Source organism: Salvia splendens, chromosome 9 (genome assembly GCF_004379255.2).
Source record: "Salvia splendens isolate huo1 chromosome 9, SspV2, whole genome shotgun sequence".
NCBI lineage: Eukaryota > Viridiplantae > Streptophyta > Magnoliopsida > Lamiales > Lamiaceae > Salvia > Salvia splendens.
In genome coordinates, this window is record NC_056040.1 from 31,911,217 (window position 1) to 31,937,515 (window position 26,299).

Below are 26,299 nucleotides of genomic sequence, written 5' to 3' on the forward strand. Positions count from 1 at the left end.
AATGAGATTTTCCGGATAACATTACTTTCATTGGCACGTAAGTTGGGCTTCGGCCCATATTAATTTTTAAAATATCATAATTACCAACTATAACCTTCTCAATTTTGCAACATTATATTCTCCATATTCACAAAAAAATGTCAGATATATCACTGCTTTATCAATGAAAGAAACTTAAAATATAATTGAAAATGAATCAATATTGTAATTGCAAAAAAACATAATATTTTAAAAAATAACGCAAAGATTATAATTTAGGGTAAATATGGTGCTGTTTGGGGCTATTAAGAAAAATATCATGAAAAAATATAAGGCATTCACAAACGCTTTATTTTGGGCTAAATATCAAGAATAATATAAGGCATTCACAAACGCTTTATGCTTTACTGAAATTTTATTTTGACTTTGAAAGTTTAAAATACATAAATAATACTCACCCGTTCCACAATAGGAGTCACATTTTGATGTGTGCACGAGTTTTAAGAAATATAAATAATAGTGAGTTCGAAAAGTTAGTGGAATATGAGAGGTCCACTTTTTTATATTGGTTTTATAATAAAAATGTGGGTGAAATGAATTAGTAAAAGTGAAGTGTGACTCTTATGGTAGGACGGAGAGAGTAATTTAGATTTGAATAAAATGATAAATTTAGTTGTATGTGAATTGATATTATGAATAAATTGACTAAGAATACACCTCAACTAATGGAACCGTGGCAGAACCAATATAGTACCAATCAGTTAGCCTACTAATCGATTATTCGGTTAACTAATCCAATTGACTGATCTACTGAAATTGATGAAAAAATACAATCTTCTTTTTTATTTGAATTATATCTTTAGGTGGGTATTCAAGTGGCACTAACATCATGAATTGCGTTAAAAACATTGTTCGTAGTCTTCGTGATTGGCATCTCAGAGTCTTCAGGATTTAGGATTTATAGCGAAGCAATTCACATTATTAAAGATGATCATTTTGATATATTGCATGAACTGGTAGTTCGAAAGTAAGATGTACATGCAGTTGAAACTCAAGTTTTACATTTAACTATTGTTACTCCCACGGCCCATTTTATTTTATTCGCACTTACTTTAAATTTGTAATTGGATAAAATTAATCAATTTCGAATTAAAATAATACAAACACTGATGTTGATCGTTACAATTTTTTTTATAATTAAATCAATTGAATATATGGAACGTAGGTTACAAACTTCAACTTGGGCATACCCAAAGACACAGGGAATCCAGATAAGCCTGAATCTCCAGATTTAACATAACTAAAGATTTTTGTTTTGACCGGCCAGTGAGTGATCAGTTTGGAAGCCGGCTGGCAAGAAAGTAGTATTCGCAAGGAATCCCACATTGAGCTAGACTTGGTTGACCATGACCCGGTCGATCATGCTAAAGAGTGCGTCGTTTGACCAGGTGAAAGCACAACCCGTTGAAGAAGTGTCTTGGAGGCCCAGCCGAGCACAAGCTTGGATCGTCCCATCCATCTCCTTATTCTCGGGCTTCCTCCTTCCTCTACGTTCATCCATATGCATAACAACATTAAAGTCTCCACTAACAAGATAGGGACCGCCCTGTGATCAAAAGTTGACTAACAACTCCCACAGAGGTTGTCGTGTACCAGGTGAATGTAAGTCATAAACAAGAGAAAATCGAAATTAATTTCTTGTTCGAGTGCACCTGATTTTTGTGTAAATGGTTTGCTCTTCTAGTTTCAGAACATCCAAATCCACCATCTTCGGGTTCCAGATATGGAGCATTATACACGTGTTGTTTCTATCGGCCAATTTAAACTCAAACTTCCACGAGGGGAAGTATCTAGTAACGAACATCTTGATGTTGGTATCCTTCATCTTTGTCTCAACGAGACCCATAACATCAACTCGATTGGACTTAATAAAGTCCACAACAACAGGCTGACTGCAAGGCTGTTGCAGTCCCCTTACATTCCAAGTTGTCACCACCATTGAGACGGGTCAACGTGTAGCGATGACTCATCCAAAGGAAGGGCTGAACATGACGACAAGCACTTCTTCGAATGATTTTTCTTCCCCAGATCAACATCAACTTTTGGACCACAGTTGCTAGACCGTTGTTCAGTGAATGTGTCTTGGCCTGGTCATGTTTCTGTCCAGGATCCCTTGGGGGTGTGCCACCTCCACTAGAAACAACAACCTTGCCCGTGTAGGAGCCAGGCCTTTTCGACTTACAGCCCGAACCTTGTGCAACAGCTGCTTGAAGAGATGGAAAGGCCCCCAGATTATTGCCAATTGATTCCAACTTCTCATACCTTGAGCTTCAAAAGGTTGATTCATCGATCTAAGTACGGGTTCAACTAAACTTTAAAACACATTAAACACATAAACATTAACTACTTGAAATAAGCTTCTAAAACAAGATCAACAACAATAACTAAGAAAGAGAATGGTGTAAAAGAACTCCAAAGTTAAGAACAAACAACTAGAGAAATAGATACTACTCCCTCCGTCCCTGAAAGTTTGTTCCATTTTTCTATTTCCATCCATCCCACAAAATTTTTCTCATTTCACATTTTACCATTTTTGGTAGTGGACCCCATATTCCACTAACTCATTCCTACTCACATTTTATAATAAAACTAATATATAAAAGTAAGACCCACATTCCACTAACTTTTTCAACTCACTTTTCATTACATTTCTTAAAATCCGCGTCGGGTCAAAGTGGGACAATATTTGGGGGACGGTGGGAGTACTAAATTACTACTACTTCGACTCATGATTAACAAAAGATCTTGGCAGGCTTGAGTTAGAGTTTGAAATCACACTTCTTAAGGAAAGAAAAGTTTTCTAGAGAGAACTAACTAAAATTAAACTAAATTATAATGATAAGTGGTTGTTGGAAAGTTAAAGTATTTTTAATACATATGTAACATCCCTAACTCATATCATTTATCGGTTTGTATAATTATATAATTTCTAGTCATTAGATATTATTATTATTATTATTATTTATATTATAGCAAGTGAGTATTATACAAGAGGTATTTAATAAATTATGAGAGATCTTCTTATATAGTTAAAATGTATATATACACACACATGTAAGATTAGTAATTGTAATGCATATAAATATAGTTATTTATTAGACTTTATAATTAAATGAAAGTAATAGAGAAACATAGTACATGCATATATATACTTGTGTACGAATGAAAAAGAGCCAAGTTTTAAAAGGATATATATATATATAGGGATATGATCAAATGTAGACTCTAAACAGCGGCGGAGGGAGGTGGGGTCGGCCGAAATTAATAGTCTAAACTCTAATTATTCAATAGTCAAGGGAGTAATTAATAGTACAAGGCCCAAGCCCAACTGAAGTCTTTCTTCCCCAATTATCCATCTTTGATTGACAGCTTCGCCGCAGACACGAAATCTTGGCGGCGACAACCATGAGCCATGGCGCGGTGACTGGGTCAAGGGCAGAATTTCAGAGACCGTGTTTTAAAAGGGCTTGGGCCTTGTACTATTAATCACTCCCTTGACTATTGAATAATTAGAGTTTAGCCTCATAATTTACTCCATGTTTTCCGTTAAAAAATAAAGACATATTAGTAAAAAATGGTATATTATGTTCTAACTACTATCATTATTTATAAAAAAAAAACAGATTAGTCAAATTATTTTTTATTGAAAAGCTTATGTAATGTAATGCTACGGGAAACCCGATTTTATATGTATATTATTTAATGTTAACAAATTAGAAAAAGTTATACTCCTATAAGACTATATTTTATGTGATCAAATTAGAAAAAGTTATACTCCTATAAGACTATATTTTATGTGATCATCTATAAAATATGGAGTAATAATTTGGTCATATCATGATAACATGTTTTTAGATTTTTAACTAAAATATTAGTTTTTGAAATTTGGTTCCAGTTTTTATTTGGGGTGATTTGATTTTGAAAAACCAAACATAACGATAAACCAATTTAGTTTTTATATATTACTCTCTCCGTCCCATAAAAATAGGTCATTTGGTATGTGCACGAGTTTTAATGCATAATTGATAAAGTAAGAGAGATGGAGAAAAAGTAGTTGAAATTGTGTAGTGAATTTTGTAGGGCTCATAAATAATAAAGTAAAAGAGAAGGAGAAAAATATTGCCATAAATGGATATGGACTATTTCTATGGGACAAAGGGAGTATTATTATTTTGAAATTTGGTTTGACCTCTTTAATCATTTTTTATCATTTTTTCATTTTTATTTGGCGATAACAATTATATTTTTGCCCTAATTTTAATAAATATGATCAGGATATTATTATCATTATTAAATTTAATTACCTTCCTTTCTATATTAATGGATTAAATTTTCTCTAAAAGATCTCGAGTTTCTGTGAGTTGTTTTAGCTAATGTTGAATAAGAACCACAATGACTAGAAAATTGTGGGATAGTTTCTATTGATAGTTTTTATACGAATATTATATATCAGTTATCACGTTTAACATAAGATGGATATATTTCATTTGTAATGTATTTTTATTAAACACATATATTTAAATACTATTATATTTATTTTCTCGTTCGACCCCACGATTTTTAATTCCTGGATCCGCCATTGACTTTAAATATTGTACAAACTCCAAACTATTATCTGAACTGTTAAAAATTATTAACAGATAAAAAAATTATATCAACACAAAATATCAACACAATATATTATAATACATTTCTCAATTACTTTCGTAAAGTCTCAAGAGGCATATTCCGACGATAGGCCAATTAATTATTTAATTGAGCAAGTAAATTTTTGATTGTAATAGCACGCATGCCACCATCTAATTAGAGATATTTAGTGGAATGCTATTTTAATTGGGATGTTATCTATTGTTTAATATTCATTTTTCATTAATGATTTTCGGAGGGGGAAAAAATTTAATGGTAAAGCACTTATTATTTATTTAATCATGATTTGAATGGTTAAACACAAAATTATAAGATATATTTATTATTGATTTAATTTATAATGAATGATATTGCTGTCACTAAAAGTTATTAGAAGAATGTCAAGAGCTACTAAATTTTCTATAAATATAAATTTCATTAATGATTAATCAAAAGTTTTTCTGTCTTATTTCAATTTTTATGTTTTTTTTTATGTTTCTTTTTTGTCATTGTAGTACTTTTCATGCTATTTATTTACTTTATCTCAACAATTTCTTTTTTCAGCACCCCGTACACACAGAACCAACCTGCACAAGGAAGAACAAAAGAACATGTGAGAAGAAAATAAAAACAATAGAGTAAGTTAAATATAAAAATAATAGAGTAAGTTAAATATGACTCTCTCCATTCCATGTTAATAGAGATATTTTTTTTCGGCACGAAGTTTAAGAATAGTGTGTTAAGTGGATGGTGAATAAAGTAAGACCGAATAAAATAAGAGAGATAAAAGATAATAAAATAAGATACATGATTACTTTTGTCAAAAATAGAAATGATGTTGGAACTTTCTAAAATAGAAAAATTATTCTATTAATTTGGAACAAGGGAGAATAATTTTTTCGTCTTGGCAAAGAACTACCAATAAAAATTTTCCAATACCTACTAAGATAGAAGCAGTTGAAATAAAAAAATACTTGGGTAGTACTGATGCATTTAAAATATATTGCTAATATCTAAACTCCAATATTTTTGTGAATTTTGCATTCCATATAATGATTTTGCTTTTTATTCAGTTCATTAATTAACAGTGTGCAATTAGTGCAAGAAAAAAAAAAACTGGTCTGTGCAAAGATGATGATACTAGTTTTATAAACTTATGACCAAATTCTCTATGAGAGTATAAATCTCAGTAAAAAACCATGTTTTTATAACAAAAGGAAAATAAGAAATTGCAGTATTGGATAACAGCTCTAGATTAGCATTAGGCATTAGAGCATCCACAATGGTGGTGGGAGTGAAGGCCGCCGTCCGTGCCAGCGGCGAGGACGAGGACCGCCGCCAGCACGGCGCTGCTCGATGCATCGAGCAGCGCCGTGCCAGCGAGCAGGCGACGTGACGGCTTATGATTGGACAACGGCTATTATTTTTTTTTATTTTAAAAATCATTTTTAAATTATATAAAATGATTAAAATTTTTTTTTTCCAAATCAGAAAAATATGGCCGTTTTTTTTCCAGTTTTTTCTGATTTTTTTTGATTTTTTTTTTTATTTTTTTCCCCCAAAATCATCTATATATACACACATTCATCATCCATTTATCACATCAATTCATCTCCGTTTATGAATAATATCGCCGACATCACGTTCACGTGTATTATCTTACACAACATGATTATAGCCGACGAAGGGCCGATGGCGGCTAGCTTCTACGACGAGGACGAAGCCGGAAGCTCAACAGCGAGGTCTCCCCCACGCCGAGGCAAGCATACGACGGTCGGCCAAAGAATCGAGACAAGGCACACAATGCGCGATACCCGAATCCACAATCAGCTACAAGAAGACCTAATCAAACACACGTGAGCGAAATTCGGCAACGCGTAGTGGTTTTTTTAATTTTTAGTATTTTAATTATGTAATTTTTAATTTTTTAGGATTTTAATTATGTCGTTTTTATTTTATTTGTCATTTGTAATATTATTTAGGTTTTTTTTAATGAATTTTAGTATTATTGAAATGTTATTGTTTAATTGAATTTTAAATTAATTGTGCTCGTCTTTGCGGAAGAGCACAACTGTGAGTGTTGTGCTCTTGTCAGAGAGCAGACAGAAAAAGTGGGGCAGGGCTCACAACCGTGCCGCTGGCAAGAGCACGGTTGTGGATGCTCTTAGAGATTAGGCTTTCGCGTATCTCATTCTATCCTTCTCCGCCAGAAATTGTGCCGTGCTGTTTATAATACTGGTAAATTTGATTCAATCTTCATCTTTTGGACCCAATTTTTATGCTGCGTTTATTCCTTATGTGAAAATTTGATTTCGTGTTCGATTAATTAGCTAATGCCATCATATGTAATGCTAAATTGCGATTATTTGCGCCGAGGATTGAATTTGCTTTCTGATAATTAAGCCCCTTTCTATTGGATATGAATTGATCTGGTTTCTCAGAGAGCCGAATTGACTGCAGACATAATTTGATGGCAATATCGTTGATTTGTAATTGTAACTTCATTATATAGGAAAACTGACAACAATTAAATGGAGGGAAACAAACTAATTTTTTTTACCATTTCTATTTTCTAGAGCTCAAAAGCAAAATTGGAAAATAAAGATAAGTTTTTTGATTTTTCATTTCCTGTATACTTATGATAATATTTTTTTCTAATTCAAAAACATAAAAAATGCAAAATGTATTTTTCGTGGACTAATTTCGAATTTCACTTCTTTAAAGTATCTGAACACACCACCTTAAATATACTTAATTAGTTTGTGCATGTTACTTGATGATGGTTTGCAATGGAATATATTTTTATATTTATATATAATAGAAATACATTGACATTCGTGCTTTCTTTTTCTCTTTTTCTATTTTTTATAAAAAAATTGTTACTTTACCCTGCATTGTGATTTGCTCCACCTCATTTACATTAATAAATTATAAAAAAGTTCTTGCTTTTCAAAGAGTAATGATGCTTCTTTGGATTAACATGCTATCCTCTTTTTCAAGCACACAACAAAACTTATTGAATGGGGAAAAGACATGACTGACAACTCCAATTGTCCACGAAACAGAGGCAGCGGCAGAGCAACTTAGAGACGCATGAGGGACATGCGTCTCTCCCTAAAACGCATCACCCTCATGCGTCGTTAAAAAAAATTTCGAAAAAATTTAGAGACGCATGACCATCATGCGTCTCCCATAAAGACGCATAATTGTCATGCGTCTCATTAAAAGGAGACGCATGAGGGTCATGCGTCTCTCCCAAATACGGAATAAAAAAAATGTTCAGTACAAACACGGAATCTAAGTTCAACTCTAGAACAAAATAAGAAAAAACCCGTGTAGTCACAGTTATGTTTGAATTATTTGCACTTGAAAGAAAGTTGGATTCTTGTTTAAGTTGTTGATAAGTCTAGGTTTCATTAGATTCTTCACCTCTTACATTCGATGCCCCTTTTTGGATGGATCATTTTCAATGCATCTCACTTTTTTTGCTGCATTCGCATGAGTATTTGTTAAAAATTACAAATAAGTATATGAATCAGGTCATGTGGAAAGCTCAATAATGGCTGATTGGTCCAAACTTCCATATGATGTCATCCACAAGGTGGCTGGACGTTTATCAGTGATTCAAGATTTCCTTGCATTTTCTGCTGTTTGCTGCTCGTGGCGATTGGTTTATTTGGCTAAGGAATGGAATCCAGGTCCTCAGGTTCCGGTATTAATGTTCTCCGACACTGAAAACAGTAGCATTATAAGTTTCTTAAGCTTGTATACAAATAAGGTTTCTAACTCGGAGCTGCCTGAAGCTTGTGGTAGGCGGTGCTGGGGTTCTTCTTCAGGGTGGCTTGTGACTACAGGAAATGATCTTGAAATCCGGCTTCTCAATCCCTTTACTCATATCTCTTATAAACTCCCTCCTAAGTCCTCACTACAAATCAGTTTTGGTGATTTTCTTAGTTGGTATGATATCATCGAGAGGGCCTTCGTCTTTAGGAATCCATGCGCTTCAGATGCTAATGAGGACTTGGTGGTTATGATAATTTATGGCACTTTGAAGCAGTTAGCATTTTGTAGACCCGGCGACTGTTCTTGGAGATGTGTCAAAGATAAAACTCATTCCGAGTTTATTGATGTTACGTGTGTGAAAGATCAAATCTTTGCTCTCTCCTTTATGGGATCCCTAGTCCTCATTGATATTGACAACCTAGCTGTTTCTGCTATAAGTGGGCAAGACCCTCCAAGGAATATTGCCTTATCACTTCTTATTGGGGGCTCGGAGCGAATATCCTTGGTCGAATCATCTGGAGATCTCTGGATGGTTTACCAAAATCGTGGGGGTAATCCGTGGAGGTCTTACGTTGAGTCAATAGTGTTTCTGGTCTACAATTTCGATTTTGACAACAAACAGTGGGTCAGGTTGAGCAGCTTGGGAAGTCGCACAATTTTTGTTGGTGATAATACCTGTATTGCTGTATGTACAGCCCGCTATTTGAACTGCGAAAGTAACAGCGTGTATTTTGTAGCATCGAAGAAGGATAAAGGGTGGCCGAAGAGGGTGACTCGTGTCAATGTGGGTGTGTATAGCTTGAGGAGTGGTTATTCAGGACCCCTCTGCGTAGGCCCTGATACTCAGAAGCACTTTTCTTTCCCAATTTGGGTGATGCCTACCTTGCGCTAGAACTAGCTTGAATTCTTTCGTCGTGTTCAATCAAAGGATCATAGAAGCTTTGAAGGTTGCTGCTATGGTAGATTTTGTCCAAGCACGATGAAGCTGAATCGTGAGAGATGTGCAGTCATGTATGGATTTGATCCTTCCCTGATTCCCTGAAATAAGTGTGATATTCAAGATTCAAGATGAATGCATTGTTTAAACGAGGAATTTTGACTAACAATGTATGGAAATGATACATTATTTCTTTTTAAACGTGTTAGTTATAAGCAACTGAAGCATGCCGAATCACCGGAGTTTAAATTCACGGCAAAATTCTTGAATCAGATCAATCCAGCTATTAGCTTTTAAAAATGGGCCACTTTTTTTTTGCTTCTGAGATTGGTTGTTACAATTTCTGATATGCGTAACTAAACTACGCATTCTCAAAATGCGAAATCAAGTAAAATAGTGTGATATTTATTTTATCATATCTAATTTATGTTTTAATCTTGTAGATATTGTTTAATACTTTCTCTGTCTCACTCTAAAGGAGCATTCATTTCGACACGAAATTTTATGTAATGCTGTTTTGTAAGTTAAGTGGAGAGATGATAAAGTAAAATGGTGAGAAAAAGTGATTAAGACTCGCGCATACTCGGGGGATACAAGCCGACTAGCCAAGGATAGCATTTAGGGGTGGGGAGTAACTAGGGGGAAAAAGTCTCAGGGAGGTATTACAATATTACCAACATAACCGCATCATAGAACACAATGATCTTAAACTTCAACATAAAAACCTCAAGGATCAGCTTCCCCTTTCCGAAAATACCCTAGAATTTGAAATTCCAGTAGAAAAACCTCAAGGATCAGCTTCCCCTTGGTACGTTGCCTATCTTGATTCCCCGAACAGATGCTTGAAGACCTACCATCCACATTTACCTTCAGTTGGGCCTCGTTAAAACCTCTAGGGATAAAATCCAATGACCCAGTTTGTTTATAACGATTCCAACAAGGAAAGTAATCTGATTTCTTGATTTTTAAAATCTAGCATTTAGTTAAATAATAAAAAAATAAGGAAAGTAATTTGAGTCTTAAAATTAGGAAAAGTTTGTAGAAATTTTGGGATTCTGATTACTCATCCCAAAGCGGTCTCCACTCTATCAATATCTTTTCTCCATATTACTGCTGATTCCTCTCATCTCTATAGAGTTCTCTTCTCACTTTGGATCTTTCAATGTTGTGTTTATCTCATAGGCAAGATTCCTGATTCACATCATCAAATTTATGTTATTCTTTTAAGTTTTATTTCTATCTTTTCAATTAATCAACAAGTTGATAAAATTAATCAATTTTGTAGTAGTATTTAAATTCTTTTGTCGTTTTCTAGTTTTGGTATATGTGTCCTGTCTTTCTTTGTGCTTCATCCCCAGTAAATCCCAATATATATTGAAGTATGTTCTGCACATGTTGATTAGCATTGAAGAAAAACAATAATTTTGCAACAAGTATGATGATAATACACATCGTAAGCTTTAGGTTCAGGGCAGAATCTAGTTGAATATACCTCCATGTTCTTCAATGTGAAGGAGTTAATAATGATGATTGCACCTTTCTGCATATTCCATATATTGTGCATCATCAGCCAAATCACGAAGATCTGTTGATCAAAATACTCAATGCCACAAACATCTTTGATAAGGACAAACTATTTGCAAGAATCTCATGAACTTTGAAGAAAATTTTAGTTAAGTCATGGGATACCTATGCCAAAAAGATTTGAGGACTAGGTGAAGTAAATGATGAACCATGTTTTAATTTATTCTCTTTTCTATTTCCACTGAAACAAAAGCTGGACACAACTTCATCAAGGTCATATAAACCTAAATATAGACAGTATAAAAAAAGAATAGCATCTATATTAGAATCGGAAAAAAAAATGTAATTAAGTTTTAGTTTAGCCTTTATTTCCAACCTATATATAAGGCATTTTATTGTAAAGTGTAGTTAACACTTAGTCCAACATGTAGTCCATCAAATGAAATTTTCCCTTTTCTCTCCATCTCTTTAATCGAGCATTTTTTCAATCTCTTCAATGGAGGTTTCTCCATCCAAGTTAATTCTCCATTTTCAACATGGTATCAGAGCGCAAATCTGTTGCGCCTCTGATTATCTCTATCTTCTCTATCCTTTTTAAAAATTTTCGTTTGATATTAATAGATCTAGGGTTGGTGTTTTCCGGTAGGGTTCTGTTTGTTTCCAGAGAGTATGTGCTCGGCTCACTGGAGTTGTTCCCGCTCTGCATTTACGGTTGATCCCTTTTCAGGTTCTGAGTTTTTTTCTCTTCAAATCTCTCAGATTTTTCAATTATAATGTTTGAATCAGTTCGTTGTTTGAATCGGTGATAAGGATTCCAATGATTGAACCCTTCCATATTCCCAAGATATGCCAAAAATAGTGTTTGACCCTCAATTTTTGATATGGATAAAAAGGATAGGGTGAGCCTAGCCACAAAAACTAGACTAAAAAAGGAAAATGGTGGAGAGAAAGAGAGATGGAAAGAAGGTGTAAAGAGGGAGGAATTCTCTTTGGGACCTAAGACCTCCCACAAAAAAATGAGGGCAACCCTAGGTTACTTTCACAAAAGCAAACACTTCATTGGCTCCACATTTATGACTACACCACCATAAATGCATACTTGATAAGGCTAATTTCATGCATAGGTCTAGGGGGTAAATTCATACAATTATAATGTCTAACACATGTTTTAAGCCAGGTGTGTAGAAGAATTCACCAGGTCGAGGAACAGAGAAGGTGGATTCCAAGGACCATGCAATTATGGTGAATAAGTGAGCAAATTCGGAGGAAACAACTAGACGGAGGGATCGTGAAGCTGGATGGCAGAATGGAGATTTCTGCGAAGGTTTCTAGAAGATCCTACCGCGCCTATATAAGGAAGGAAGCATGCAATCTGGAGGGATCCTCTCGGTGGGGACCTAAGTAACAAATTTAGTTTGAAGCTCACTTCACTTCTACACACTTTTGGGTTTTAATGGGGAAATTGTAGGGCAGTTCTAGGTCACTGGTTGCGAGTTAGTCGTCGGAGTAACACCGTCCTCGTGGAGGGCGAAGAAACAATTTAAATCGTTTTCATTTTGGTTTTCTGTCGTGAATTTCACCGAGATTCGCCGTTCAGAGCTCGGCTTTGTTTACTGTCGAATTGCTTTAGTTTATGAAATTTCTATTTTCCGCCATTACCGAGTTCTGTTGATTTCGATTATGGGTGTTCATTATTTTGCGTTTGTTGTAGTTGCTGAGTTGGGTGTTTGAGTTTTGTGTTAGTTGACGAGTTTGGTAAAATTGCTGGAATCTGGGGGTTGATCGAAGTAGATCTGGGTGAATCGGGAACCAGGGAGTTGATGTCACTTGCTGCTTGGGTTCGGATGACTTGGATCCGGAGTGGATTGAGTTTCCGACGTTGGATCTGAAGAGTGATTGAGACTTATGCCTAACTTTCGTGTTTTCATTTCATTCCGCCTAGTATACGTAGATCTGTTCTATTTCCGGTTGTTTGCAAGTTTCCGGCGTCCGAATTTTTACATTTTGTTTGAATCTCGGTATATGCTCTGTTTCTTCCATCTTCGTGTTTGATTTAGTTGATGTGATGCATGTCGTTGTCAGTTAGATGCTTTGTTAGTTAGTTGCAGCTTTAATTCCGTACTTGATATTTCTGGAAGTTGGTTCCCAACCGTTAGTTGTGTCTGTTTAGCTATAGTTGGTATTAGTTTGCTCTATCTAGGAAGTGGGTTTAAAATTCGGTAGTTCTAAGGATGTCGAAGCACTGGCTGTTGTTTACAGTTTACTAGGTCTAGTGTCTAATTTTGCGCCTAGGTCTAGAAGTAGAATACCTCAACCAAAGTTTGCGTGGCAGCAGTCATTTTCTAACCAAAAAATCTCTAGATGTTTTCTTGCGCGTCCATCTTCATGGGATCGACCCCTTGCTTCCCTATACTAGTCTATAGTATAACGGGTTGAGGGATCTTTGAAACGCAAGAGTTTGTGTGTCCATAGCTAGAGTCTTCCGTGTCGCCTTGAGTTCCTGGACCTAGTGTTCAGTGGATTCAGTTGACTTGGCAGCTCGATCTAGGAATTTATCATACACACGCTCACACGACATCAACGTTTTCAAATGGCGCCGTTGCTGGGGATGGAAGGCGTAACTTGTGATTGTGTCTAGAGAATTTTGGTGTACATAATTCTTAATTTTCTTTCTTTCTTTATTTTCAGTTTATGAGCAGAGGCTCGCGGTTTGGATACTGTGGAGGCTTATCTGAGTGGAGGAACGATCATTTTACTTGGCAAGTCAAGGACTCAGCATCTACAGTCACCACCAGATCGGGATTATCTACGGGAAATCCATTTCCGTTTGGTTCAGAAAGTGAAGAGGATTGGAACTCGTCAGGAGGGGAGGATCCTAAATCGTCTTCGGAAACAAGTACAGAGGAGGAAGAAACAGGGGTCATGGCGAACATAATCGATCTAGATCTGGAAATCGGCTCGCTCACTGCTCATCTAGACGGAGAGCCGGCTCAAGCTATAGTTATGAATCCGCGACAGAGGTCCATTGAGATCAAGACGAACGTGCTCGGCATCCTACCAACGTTCTCTGGGCGTAGGAATGAGTGTCCGTACGAGTTCCTAAATGAATTCAGCAAATTGTGTAGCATTCAGAAGAGGCCGAATGACGCAACAGATGAGGACTATCGCTTGCGCGCAGTTCCTTTTTCCTTGAAGGGGGAAGCCAACACTTGGTTATTAAGGTTACCCCCGGATTCTATCCGTACATGGAGGGACTTTAAATTGGAATTCCTAGATTACTTCTTTCCGTCGAACAAGACGAACGCTCTCAAGAAGGAGATCGTAGAGTGCAAGCAGGAGTATGATAAGTCTCTGAGTCAATATTGGTCACGATTTAAGGGGTTGCTAGATGCCTGCCCGAACCATAGGATGATTGAGGCAGAGATTTACTATCTGTTTTATGAAGGCGCAAACCCTGAGTCAAAGGATTTGATGAACTACTCGAGTGGGGGAAATTTTACAAAGAAGAGAGGAAGTGAAGCAAGAGGGATTCTAGGAAAGCTGATTGAGGCGAAAAAGGCATACGATAGCCCAAGGAATTTTGTGAAGAAAGGCTCAGCGAATGCGCTGAGGGAGCAGGATGAAGAGAGGGTAGAGGCAAGAATCGACAGGCTTGAGAAGGCACTGTTGAACGCCATCGAGAAGACCAAACCACCAACCCCACAAGAGAAGGAGAAACCTCCGGGTCTAGGAGATAGTCAGTTTCAGCAATATTATGGACCCCAGGAAGGAGAGTACCCGGCTCAAGTTAATGCAATGGGGAGTTGGAATCCCGATGGAAGTTGGAATCCAGGGAGACAGCGATATGCACCCTGGAGGAACCATCCCAATTTCAGATGGTCGGACAACGACCAGAGCCAGCCAGCACCACAACAGAACATTCAGCTTGTACCTCAACCGGAGAGGCAGGGTAACTGGTCTGGGAGAAATCAAGAGGGGCAGAGCAACTGGAATAGTCGGAACCAGGGAGATAACCTGAATTGGGGGAACAGGAACCAAAACCCTCAAGGGAATTCTTATGTACCACCACACCAGAGGAACTTCCAAACCACCTATCAAGGGCCAGGAAACCAGTTCAACAATAGTTCGGGAGGTCAAGGGAACATTCGCCAGAATCAAGCAAGTGGTTCGAATGCAGGCCTAGGGTCCAGTCAGTCCAATTCTAAAACACCGAGGAATCTGGATGAGATGGTGCATGACCTCGTAACTTCTCAGCAGCATATGCAGAACAACTTGCAGTCGAACAATGACGTAGTCCACAAACTTCAGGACACTCAGCAAGAGCAAAAGGCAACAATGGATATGCTGGCAAAACAGATGTCGCAGATAGCTACTTCCTTGAGCGAGATGCGAGGGAATGAAGGCAAGATTCCTGCCTTAGTAAGGATGCCTGATAGAGCTAACATCAGTCTGATCACTTTAAGATCCAAAAAAGGGTATGAAGGTTCAGAGATAAGGACGAATGAGGAGACAAACCCCACAGGAATCAAAGGAAAAAGGGGTATAACCTCTAGACCCGAGAACTTAAAGGGAAACAGTCCCGAGAGAACAAATGACCTTAGGGCAGGAGATTTGGAGAAACCATTGCCTAAAGAAGCTGAACCATTTTTCATAGATCCAGAGCTAGAGTTTGAAAGGGAGAAGGTAAGAAAAGGAACCAATGAGCCCTCAGCTGGGTGTTCCACTGGAGCAGGGAAGTTACTGAAGTCATTCCCAATTCGAGGGGAAGCTAAGAAAAAGAAGGAAGAACCGGTAGACTTCATGGACATTTTTGGGAAACTGGAGATTAATTTGCCGTTCTTACAAGCCTTGAAGTTGCCGGTGTTCAGCAAGTTCATTAAGGAATTTATAGCTGGAAAGGCTAGACCTAGTGGGAAGATTCTAATTGGAGAAAATGTGTCAGCAGTGATTCAGAAGCGGAGAATGCCCTCCAAATGCACTGACCCAAGTATGTTTACCTTATCTATATCAACCGGTGATGTAAAAATTGAGCATGCCATGTGTGATTTAGGGGCTTCGATAAATGTTTTACCGCTTTCCATTTACAAGAAACTGGTAGGAGTAAGTATGGTAGATACGAAAGTGGTGATTCAGCTAGCGGATAGGTCGTGCATTTGCCCTGAAGGAGTGCCTGAGAATGTGATAGTCAGAGTGCATGATTTCTTGTACCCAGCTGATTTTCATGTGATAAAGATGAGTGACAATGAATCTGCTGAGTCTAGTGGCGTACTTCTAGGAAGACCTTTCCTTCGTACAGCCAAGACCATAATTAATGTTTTTGACGGGACTATATGCCTTGACTATAATGGGGAGAACTACACCTTTAGCATCGATGAAGCAATGAAGAAACCTCTTGATGTAGAAAATTTGCATGCTATTGATGTTATTAACCCCTTAATCCAGGAATACCTTGAGAAAGAATTAATGCATGAATAGATTGAAAATTCAGAAATGAGTTATTCTATCGACAGAGAAGTGGCTGGATAGTGTGAAGCAATGAACACAAATGAATTATCAGATGAAGAGCTAGCCGAAGCAATATTGGAATTCTGTAATAATCCAGGGGAAGCTATGTCAAGGAAGATACCCCATGCTGCGAGTATGGAGGCTTGTTCTAGGTCGAGGAAAGACATAATATCTGATGGAACAGAGAAAAACCCCTTGCCCCAGGAGGCAAGTACTTTGAAGAAAGAACTGAAGGTGCTCCCACCAAGCCTCAAGTATGCTTATCTAGAGGAGAATGAGACTTTTCCCGTTATTATCAACAGCAACTTGACCAAGGAACAAGAGAAGGAGTTGCTGGACGTGATCAGAAAGAACAAGAAAGCCATAGGATGGACTCTCTCTGATCTGGTAGGAATAAGTCCGGATCTTTGCATGCACCATATTCGGTTGGAAGAGGGAGCGAAGGCTTGCAGGGACCCACAGCGTAAGCTTAATCCGAACATGAGAGAGGAAGTTTTGAAAGAAGTCTTGAAGTTACTCTCCCAGGGAATTATCTACTCTATTCCGGACAGCGAGTGGGTCAGCCCAGTTCACATGGTTCCCAAAAAATCAGGGATTCAGGTAGTCAAGAATGATAAGAATGAATTGGTTCCCACTCGACTTGTTACTGGGTGGAGGATGTGTATTGATTATAGGTAGCTGAACGAGGCGACCAGGAAAGATCATTTCCCACTCCCGTTCATTGATCAAATGCTGGAGAGGCTGACAGGAAAACAATATTTCTGTTTCCTAGACGGATACAGTGGATACTTCCAAATCTATGTAGATCCAGAAGATCAGGAGAAGACCACATTTACGTGTCCTTTTGGCACGTATGCTTACAGAAGGATGCCGTTTGGTTTATGTAATGCGCCAGGCACTTTCCAACGATGCATGATGAGTATCTTCTTGGATTTATTGGAGGATTGCATCGAGATTTTCATGGATGATTTCACTGTGTATGGGAATTCTTTTGACTCCTGTCTAGCAAGTTTGGACATTGTGTTGAGGTGGTGCCAGGAAAAGCATTTGGTTTTGAACTTCGAAAAATGCCACTTTATGGTCCATGACGGAATTGTCTTAGGGCATGTAGTTTCAGAGAGGGGTATACAGGTAGACCAAGCGAAGGTTGAAGTGATCTCAAAATTGCCTTACCTTACGAATTAGAAAGAAGTTAGAGGATTCCTAGGGCATGTGGGGTTCTATAGAAGATTCATTAAAGATTTTGCGAGGATCGCTCAACCACTCACCCATCTGTTGCATAATGAAGTTGATTTCGTTTTCGATGAGGGGTGCAAGGAAGCATTTCAGTTACTGAAGGATAAACTAGTCTCTGCCCCTATTATCAGAGCGCCTGACTGGAGTTTACCGTTTGAGATAATGTGCGATGCGAGTGACTACGCAGTAGGGGCGGTGCTAGGTCAAAGAATTGATGGGAAAAGCTATGTGATTTTTTATGCATAAAAAACGCTTAATCAAGCCCAGAAGAACTATGACACCACTGAAAAAGAAATGCTGGCGGTGGTATACTCGTTTGAGAAGTTTCACCCGTATTTACTGGGGTCAAGGGTGATAGTCTTCACCGATCACGCAACTATTAAGTACCTGCTGGCAAAGAAGGAGTCCAAATCCAGATTGATCCGTTGGGTGTTACTTTTTCAGGAATTTGATTGGGAGGTTCGTGACAAAAAGGGGACAGAAAACAAAGTGGCTGATCACTTGAGCAGGATTTTCCAAGGAGAAACGGATGAAGCTATACCTGATGCATTCCCAGAGGAGCATCTGTACCATTTAGGGGAATTTCCAAGACCTATAAGTTGGGAAGAGATAATGGCGTTAACAGGTCAAAGAGATTATGAGAAAAGGAAATGTCAGCTGAACGCTGAGCCGTGGTTGCAAACCTGGCAAATTATTTAGTCACTGGAGAGGTACCGAGCTCTCAATCAATCACCAGGGCCCAGAAAATGAAACTAAAAAGCGAAGCCAAGTACTATTTTTGGGACGACCCGTATTTATGGAAAATGGGAGCTGGCCAGGTGATTAGGAGATGTATTCCAGAATGGGAACAGAGAGATGTACTGAATCATTACCATGCCCTAGCTTGTGGAGGTCACTTTGGACCCAGGAGGACGGCGGGGAAGGTGCTAGATAGTGGGTTTTACTGGCCCACATTGCATAAGGATGCTTTTGAGTTTTGTCAGAACTGTGAGAGATGCCAGCAGACAGGGGGAATTTCTAAGAGGGATGAAATGCCACAGGTCCTAGTGATCGTTTGTGAAATCTTCGACATTTGGGGGATGGACTTCATGGGTCCATTTCCATCTTCGTATGGGAACACATATATCCTTGTAGCAGTAGATTATGTATCGAAATGGATAGAAGCCAATGCTACCACATCCTGTGAAGCTAAAGAAGTGGCTAAATTTCTTAAGTCTAACATTTTTAGCAGGTATGGTGTGCCTAGGGCTGTTATTTCGGATCAGGGGACACACTTCCGAAATCGGATGATAGAAGTTCTAATGAAAAAATATGGAGTGCACCACAGGCTGTCTACACCTTATCATCCTCAGGCAAATGGGCAAGCAGAAATATCAAATAGAGAGATCAAGGCAATACTAGAGAAAACGGTGAATCCTCAGGACAGCCTATAAAACACCTATTGGAATGTCACCCTACAGGCTAGTGTTCGGTAAGATGTGCCATTTGCCTGTGGGTGTGGAACACAAAGCCTATTGGGCGGTCAAGGAAATTAACATAAACCCTCAGGCGTGTAAAGAAGAGAGGAAACTGCAGCTTCAAGAACTGGAGGAATTAAGACTTGAGTCTTATGAGTCCGCAATGTGGTATAAGGAGAAGACTAAGCTTTGGCACGACAAAAATCTCCGGGTCAAGGAACTACAAGTAAGACAGAAGGTTCTCTTGTTTCAGTCCAGACTCAAACTGCTACCGGAAAAGTTAAAATCCAAATGGGTTGGACCTTACACTATCATAAGTCTTCGCGCAAATGGAGCAGTGGAGATCCAGGGAAGTGCCGCAAACTCTACTCCCTTTCTTGTGAATGGTCATAGGGTGAAGGTTTTTAGGGATAATTCTGAGTTGTGTGTAGTGGAGGAAGTACCGCTACACGCACTCTCCATTATCGCTTAAATGGTCTGTGGGGGAAAAAAACTCTCGACGAATTCCTGGGTCAGGTAAATTGGAATGTTTCGTTTCATATCAATTCAGTGAACCAGGGGATCTAGAGAGTGTTTAATTGAAGGTATAAATATTTAGCTGGGTTTTATAAAAGAAAAAAATTCCAAAGAAAGAAGAAAATTAATTTTCTAAAAAAAAAATATTTTTGAAACATCAGTCTTTTCAGGGAAAATGTTTTGTCATTATTTTTCCTTGACCTGGACGACTGGAGTTTCATTTTCTTTTATTTTTCCCTAAGTGTGGTATCGTGGGAGTAGCATTCGCATGGGGAAGAGAAACTTAGAGCATCCACAACCGTGCTCTTGCCAGCGAGCACGGTTGTGGGCCCGGACCTATTTTTTCTGCCTGCTCTCTGGCAAGAGCACAACACCCACAGCTGTGCTCTTCCGCAAGGACGAGCACAATTCAATTTAAAATTTAATTAAACAAAAACATTTCCATAATATTAAAATTCATTAAAAAAACATAAATAATATTACAAATGACAAATAAAATAAAAACGACATAATTAAAATCCTAAAAATTATAAATAACATAATTAAAATACTAAAAATTAAAAATTACATAATTAGACTCCTAAAAATTAAAAATTACATAATTAAAATCCTAAAATTTGAGATTGAGAGAGTTGTTTGGTATAGTGTCATTTTTTGTGTTTGAAATGAGACTATTTATAGATGAAAGTATGAATTTTGGGGTTAAAATAACGAAAAAAATAAATTAAAAGTGTGGAAAAAATGGATATATTTTATTAGGAAGTGGGAAAATATTTTTTTATTAATTTTGAATTTTTCAGATTTTTTTTGATTTTTTTAAGAATAATAATAAATAAAATGATAAATCAACGGGCCAATCAGAGCATGTCACGTCGACGCCTCGTGCTCTTGCCGTTGTCACGGACGTGCTCTTAGCTAAGAGCACGTCCGTGCCAGCGGTAAGAGCGCAGCGGCGGCGGAGCTCGTCCTTGCCAGCGGCACGGACAGACGGACGCCGTCTGGCCACCGTTGTGGATGCTCTTAGTTTGGGAGGGAAGTGGAACAGTTTTGAAATTCAAAAACTACTTTATGGGAAAGCAAACGGTTGCTTATGTCACGCCTGCAACCGCCTGCATATCCGTACGCGCCTTACCCACTTTTACCATTTCCACTCCCTATACTCTATTTTCTCAATCCAAACTTTTTCTCTCTCAAAAAAATCCCCAATTCTCTCTCGCGGTACCCAGCTTTTCACTAACCCTAACCGTAATTTCTTTCAAAGTTTTTGAGAAATTTTCAGATCCGAGCAATGGAGAACACATCAACTGCAGGAAGCACCACCAGATTTGCCGATTCCAACACGGCGAATTTCATGGCAGAATTGATGCAGAAATTTGGAGGACCGAAAGAAGCGATGAAAGCTTTTTCCCTGCTCACAACAATGATGGGGAAGACCGCGCCCACCGCACCACCACCACCACAAGTCCCAGAGGAAACGATTTCCCAACCGTCTGCCATTCATGCAGAAGCCAAACCGGTTACTGGCTAACCGGACAAAAACGTCGCGATTGCCGAAGAACAGGAACAAGGTACAGATCTGGTTGCGGAGATGGAGCAGGTTACACTAGTTGAGGGGGAAACCCCTGTTATCTCTTGTTTTGATGTAGTCGAGGGGGCAACCCCTGTGGTGTTTGAAGAAATCGGACGGGGGAAAACCCCAGTTGTTGGTGAGTTGGAGGGGGCAACCCCTGGTATTTCTGACGATTGTGTTGGGAGGAGACCCCAGAAAGGATGGCGGGCGGAGATGCCCTAATTTCTGAGAAAATGGTTGCTAAGGGGGCAACCCCTGTTTACATTGAGGGGGCAACCCCTATTTTGTCTGAGGAGGGAGAAGCCCTCATTACTGACGACGGGTCAGAGCCCAAGGAGAGCGGGCTGGAATTGGTAATAGAACTGGACGACCAGCCGGTGGTTACAGAAGTACCGATAAATGACCGGGAAGCTAGAAGACGGGCCAGACGGAATTTGAGAGAGGAGATCGAGGATCTCACTGTGCCCACAGAAGAAAAAGAAGTCCACGTCTTGGGAATGGAGGGTGAGCTAGAGAAAGAAACCCCTAGATCTGACGGGGAAGCAGACGAAGAGGAGGAGCGCCGCCTGGCGGCCGAATGGAGAAGGAAAGGAAAGCAAGTTGTTGCTTTCCGGGTCAAGAAGGCTAAGACGACCGCAGGAAGCAAATCTGAGGAAGCTTCGCCCCCGACCCCAACTACGCCAAGGAACCTGCCGACCTTCCTTCGTCTAGCGAGTCTGATGAGGATGAAGTGCCCGAGGAGATATTGAACTTTGAGCCAGAAGAGGTCTGGCTAACCAAACAGCTACTGGAAGCAATGAAGAAGTTTGAGGACCCCAAGAGAACTGCTACGTACAAGGAGAGATGTAGTTCTGGTAAGTTGGCAAAATCGGGAAAGAGGTATGTGCGGGAGGAGTTGAAAGAAATAGCTTCTGACGACGAGTTCCGGCAGTATATAGATGCGATCGGGTTCGATTGGCTCCTGAAACACAGTGAAACAGAGGTGCCGACAGCTTTGGCACGAGAATTCTTTTCTACTTTCCGTTTGAAACCAACCATTAACTTGGATGCCGAGTCCATCACTTTCCGCCTATTCACCGTGGAGTATGAAATGAGTATACAAGAATGGTCCCTCCGAATGGGACTGTTTAAGCGTACGGAGGACGATGAAGGGCTATGGAATGATCGGGTGGTTGGAGCGCCGAAGTTTACACCCGGTTTCAAACCACAACCAGCTTGGGAATTCATCACCCACCCAAAGGTAGGACAGTTTAAAACAAGTGTTTCAAAGGGGTTTCATATTGAGAATCGCATACTCCGATTTGCTCAGACCTTCATCAGCTACAATCTCATGGGGACTGCGAACTCAGCCTTGACAACGACGGATTTATACTTTACTTGGTGCATGGCCACGGGAGTAAGAGTGCATTTAGGCTACTGGTTAGCCCAGGCATGCCACCAAATGACTGACAATCCTTCCCGACATATGTACACGTGTCACCTTTTAGGGGCTTATCTTCAGAGGAACATAATACTGAAGATCGCCAAGTCAGCCCCTGAAGTGGTTATGTGTGAGCCCCCAGAAGCCTTTAACGTCGACTATTTTTTCAACAAAGGGCTGTTGTACATGCACGAGAAGGAGGTGTGTTTCTATGAAGTCGGCCGAGTGGGACCCCAGGTAAAGCGAGAACCAGAAGTTGTCGAATCTATAGCTAAGATTGAAGTTGAGGAGATGAGAAAGGAGGTAGGATGGATGAGATCAGAAATTAGGATGGTCAGAGAGGAGATGGTGGCCCTACGGGGTAGTATGAAGGAGTTGGTGGGGATGTCGTCGACCAACAGTGGTCAGATGAAGGAGGCTGTCCAATTGATGCTGATGATGACCAAATGGTTGAAGGAGAATTGCTCCGCGCCCCAGGCGATATTGACTACTGGACCCAGCACGGTGTCCACCCACCTTGGGCCAGGATGTTCATCTCTACAGCGTCCTCCACCCGCGTCTATACCCTTGCTAGCCCCGTCGGCATCAAAATCCCTGACTGTGAAGAAGACATTGACCAGGCAACCAAGTGAGACAGAGCATGAGAAGCCGGATTCGCTGGCAAGAAAGAAAGCAAAAGTGACCCAACCTTACGTACCGCCCCAGTCTAGCTCCCGCGGGGCCAGTCTCTGAATTAAATCCCCCATGAACAAGTAACTTTTACTTTTCTATTTTTCTTTTCTTCTTTCTTTTCGTTTTATCTATGTTCCTTGCCCAACATGCTTTATTCTGCATATATGTGTTGTGCCTTCCCACGCTTAGCCCAATGTTTGATCTAAGTGTGCGAAGATGTTTTTGTTCGCATGTTTTGGCTTTTGTCTGTTACACTTCTCCCACTTAGCCCGATGTTCGGTCTAAGTGTGAGAAGTTTTTGTTAATGTAGCATGTGTTTGTTATTTGTGTTTTCTGTGTATATCTTCTCCCACTTAGCCCATTGCTTGGCCTAAGTGTGAGAAGATTGTTGTGTATATACGTTCTGTTAGTTGATGTTTATGTCTTCTCCCACTTAGCCCAATTCTTGGTCTAAGTGTGAGAAGTTTGTATTTTATTTGTGTCTGAGATCTCTGTTTTGTTGTCGCCACTAACTGCCATGTTTTCCACCTCATTGGGATTGCTTGGGGACAAGCATGAATGAAGTGGGAGGGGGAGAGCAGTTAGTGCAGTTAGTGTCAAGCATGTAAATAATCTGTTAGGTCTAAGAGTCTGTAGTATTTTTAGGTTCTGTGTTTGTGTTCGCATGAGCTGGTGAATATAATAAGGCAAGATTCCCTTAGTGAGAGCAATTGAAGATAGGATGCAAGTCAACTTTGAGGCCTTTTTCCTTAATAAGCTGAATTCGGTTTGAATGAAGTAAGGACGATAGAGGATGCCTTAGATGACCTAGTTGTGAAGTCCCACCATAAATGTGAGTTATAAGCCTATACATTGTGAGCTAACTTGTATAAAAGGGGCCGCCACTGAATGCTTAGGGAAAAGAGTCGTAGAAGAGAAATAAAAATTGGGTTCTGGAGGTATAAGCTGGACGAAGTCCAGGAAAGGAGGTATAAGCTGGACGAAGTCCAGGGGAGGAAGAAAATAAAATAAAAAATTTCGGAGGTATAAGCTGGATGAAGTCCAGAGGAAAAGAAATATAAAAAAAATGGTAGCAAAAGAAATAATTCCTAAGGGCAGGAAACAGTAGTAACTTGACCCAGGAAGCAAAAGGGAGGACTATAGGAAAGCGAAACTCTCATAACCTGATGCATCAGTGGTATAACATTAACATTAACATTAACATCAGGGTCTAACACTTGTTTTAAGCCAGGTGTGTAGAAGGAATCCGCCAGGTCCAGGAAGGGAAGACGGTAATCACAAGCCCGAGGAAACTGGCGGATAAGTGAACAATGTGCGAAAAATTGCTTGACGGAGGAAACTTCGGAGTTGAAGGGTAGAATAGAGATTTCTACGAAGACTCTAGAAAGTTATGTCCGCATCTATAAAAGGGAGAAGCATGCACGCTGGAGGGATCCTCTCGGTTGGAGGTCTCGCTAACAGCCTGTAACTTAGTTCACTTTTCACATACTTGGGTTCTTTTCGTGGGGAGATTCATGGTGACTCACTTTGGGTTCACATCTAGCTTTTTCACGTTTTCGATTGGGTTGTAACACCGTCCTTCTGTGGGGCGAAGAAACAATTTAATTTCCACTTTCGTACTTTGCTGATTTCGCCGAGCTTCGCTGTTCGAAGCTCGGACCTCTGGTTGTTTTTACCATTTATTCCATATTTTATGCGAGTTTTATTTTCAGTTATGTCGATGACGTTGATTTCTGGTTTGGCTGCTATGATCTTCTGGAATTTGAGTTAGTTTACTTGTTTTGGATGCGTTTCGAAATTGTTTTCTGAATTTATGCAGGTTGTGGTTGGATCTGGGTGATCGGAGTCTGTTTGTTGATGAATCGGAGAGTTGAGTTCGCTGGTGTTGTGTAGATGTTTGTGATTGTTTGAATTCGGAGTAGATCGGGACAGATCTGTGAAAACCGGAGTTATAGAGTCGATTTTGTCTGTTGCTGGGTTCGGATCGCTTGGATCCGGAGTGGATTAAGCATCCGACGTGAATCTGAGCAAGATTGATTAAATTTCATGCCTAGTTTACGTATTTTCATTTCATTTCGCCTAGCTTACGCAGATCTGATGTATTTCCGGTTCATGGTAAGTTTCCAGCATCCAAATCTTTATATTCTATTCGAATCCAGATATATGCTCTTCTTTCTCTATTTGCGTGCTTGAATCGGTTAGGAAATTTCATGTCGTTGTTAGTTGGAGCATAAGTTTGTTATTTGCAGCTTTGGCCGTACTTACTATATTTGGAGTCATGGTCCCCGACGTTTTATTTTCTCTGTCTAGTCTTAATTAGTTAGGCATTTACTCAATCTAGGAAGTAAAATGTGTCTCTCAGTATTGAAGTCTGATTCTATTTTACTTTCCGTGTCCTAGGTCTAGCATTTACATTTCGTGCCTAGGTCTAGAGGTAGTTAAAATTCTCAACCCTTTTGCGTGGCAGCAGCCGCTTGTTTCCAGAGTCTCTAAACACTACTTCACGAATCCATCTTCGTGGGATCGACCCCGCTTCTCTATACTAATTTATAGTATTCAGGTTGAGGGATTTATTTTTTAAGGGGAGTCGAGTGTGTCCAACGACAAAAACACTGTTGTTCTCTTGAGTTCCTGGACCTGGTGATCCGGTGGATTTAAGGAGCGTGGTGTCTTGACCGAGCACTTGCTTTAGTTTTCTCTGTGCACACTTGACTTACTTACTATCACTGCTTACAGAGACACCACCTTCAGAGTGAATCGAACAATTGGGAAGTCCATAGGCTATCTTGACGAACTGACAGACCGTTTAAGTGAAAGAAGGGAGGAGGAGGATTTGAAGACTGTAGACAATCAGATAGAACTTAAGGTTGTGGGGACGATCGCCTAAAAATTGAAACTAGTTCATGCTTATGTGTTTTTCTTTAAGTGTTTCGTTTTGAGTCTGTAGTATGTCTAGGTCTAGTAGTTGGAGTAGTGTTCATTTCTTGGTTGTAGTATGTTTAAACCCTAGGTTA

General features: G+C 39.4%; 2 protein-coding genes across 3 annotated transcripts; both read left to right on the plus strand.

The window, feature by feature from the left end:
- The first annotated feature begins 7,905 nt into the window (after positions 1 to 7,905).
- On the plus strand, positions 7,906 to 9,551 carry LOC121747552 (F-box protein At2g26160-like). Of its 2 annotated transcripts, XM_042141609.1 has the most exons (2): positions 8,224 to 8,377; positions 8,469 to 9,551. In XM_042141609.1, the coding sequence occupies exons 1-2, from the start codon at positions 8,353 to 8,355 to the stop codon at positions 9,338 to 9,340; spliced, it is 897 nt and encodes a 298-aa protein (XP_041997543.1). In that variant the 5' UTR covers positions 8,224 to 8,352; the 3' UTR covers positions 9,341 to 9,551. The 2 variants fall into 2 exon arrangements, with proteins under 2 accessions (XP_041997541.1, XP_041997543.1); XM_042141607.1 differs by having other exon boundaries at positions 7,906 to 9,551.
- Positions 9,552 to 19,126: 9,575 nt separating this feature from the next.
- On the plus strand, positions 19,127 to 19,579 carry LOC121749433. The gene has a single exon (XM_042144003.1). It carries the CDS (start codon positions 19,127 to 19,129, stop codon positions 19,577 to 19,579), a length of 453 nt encoding a protein of 150 aa, XP_041999937.1.
- The last annotated feature ends 6,720 nt before the right edge of the window (positions 19,580 to 26,299 follow it).

Bases quoted from the DNA above. Each gene is read 5' to 3' on its own strand.
- LOC121749433 (XM_042144003.1), top strand. From the start codon at position 19,127: ATGTGCCATTTGCCTGTGGGTGTGGAACACAAAGCCTATTGGGCGGTC.
- LOC121747552 (XM_042141607.1), top strand. From the start codon at position 8,225: ATGGCTGATTGGTCCAAACTTCCATATGATGTCATCCACAAGGTGGCT.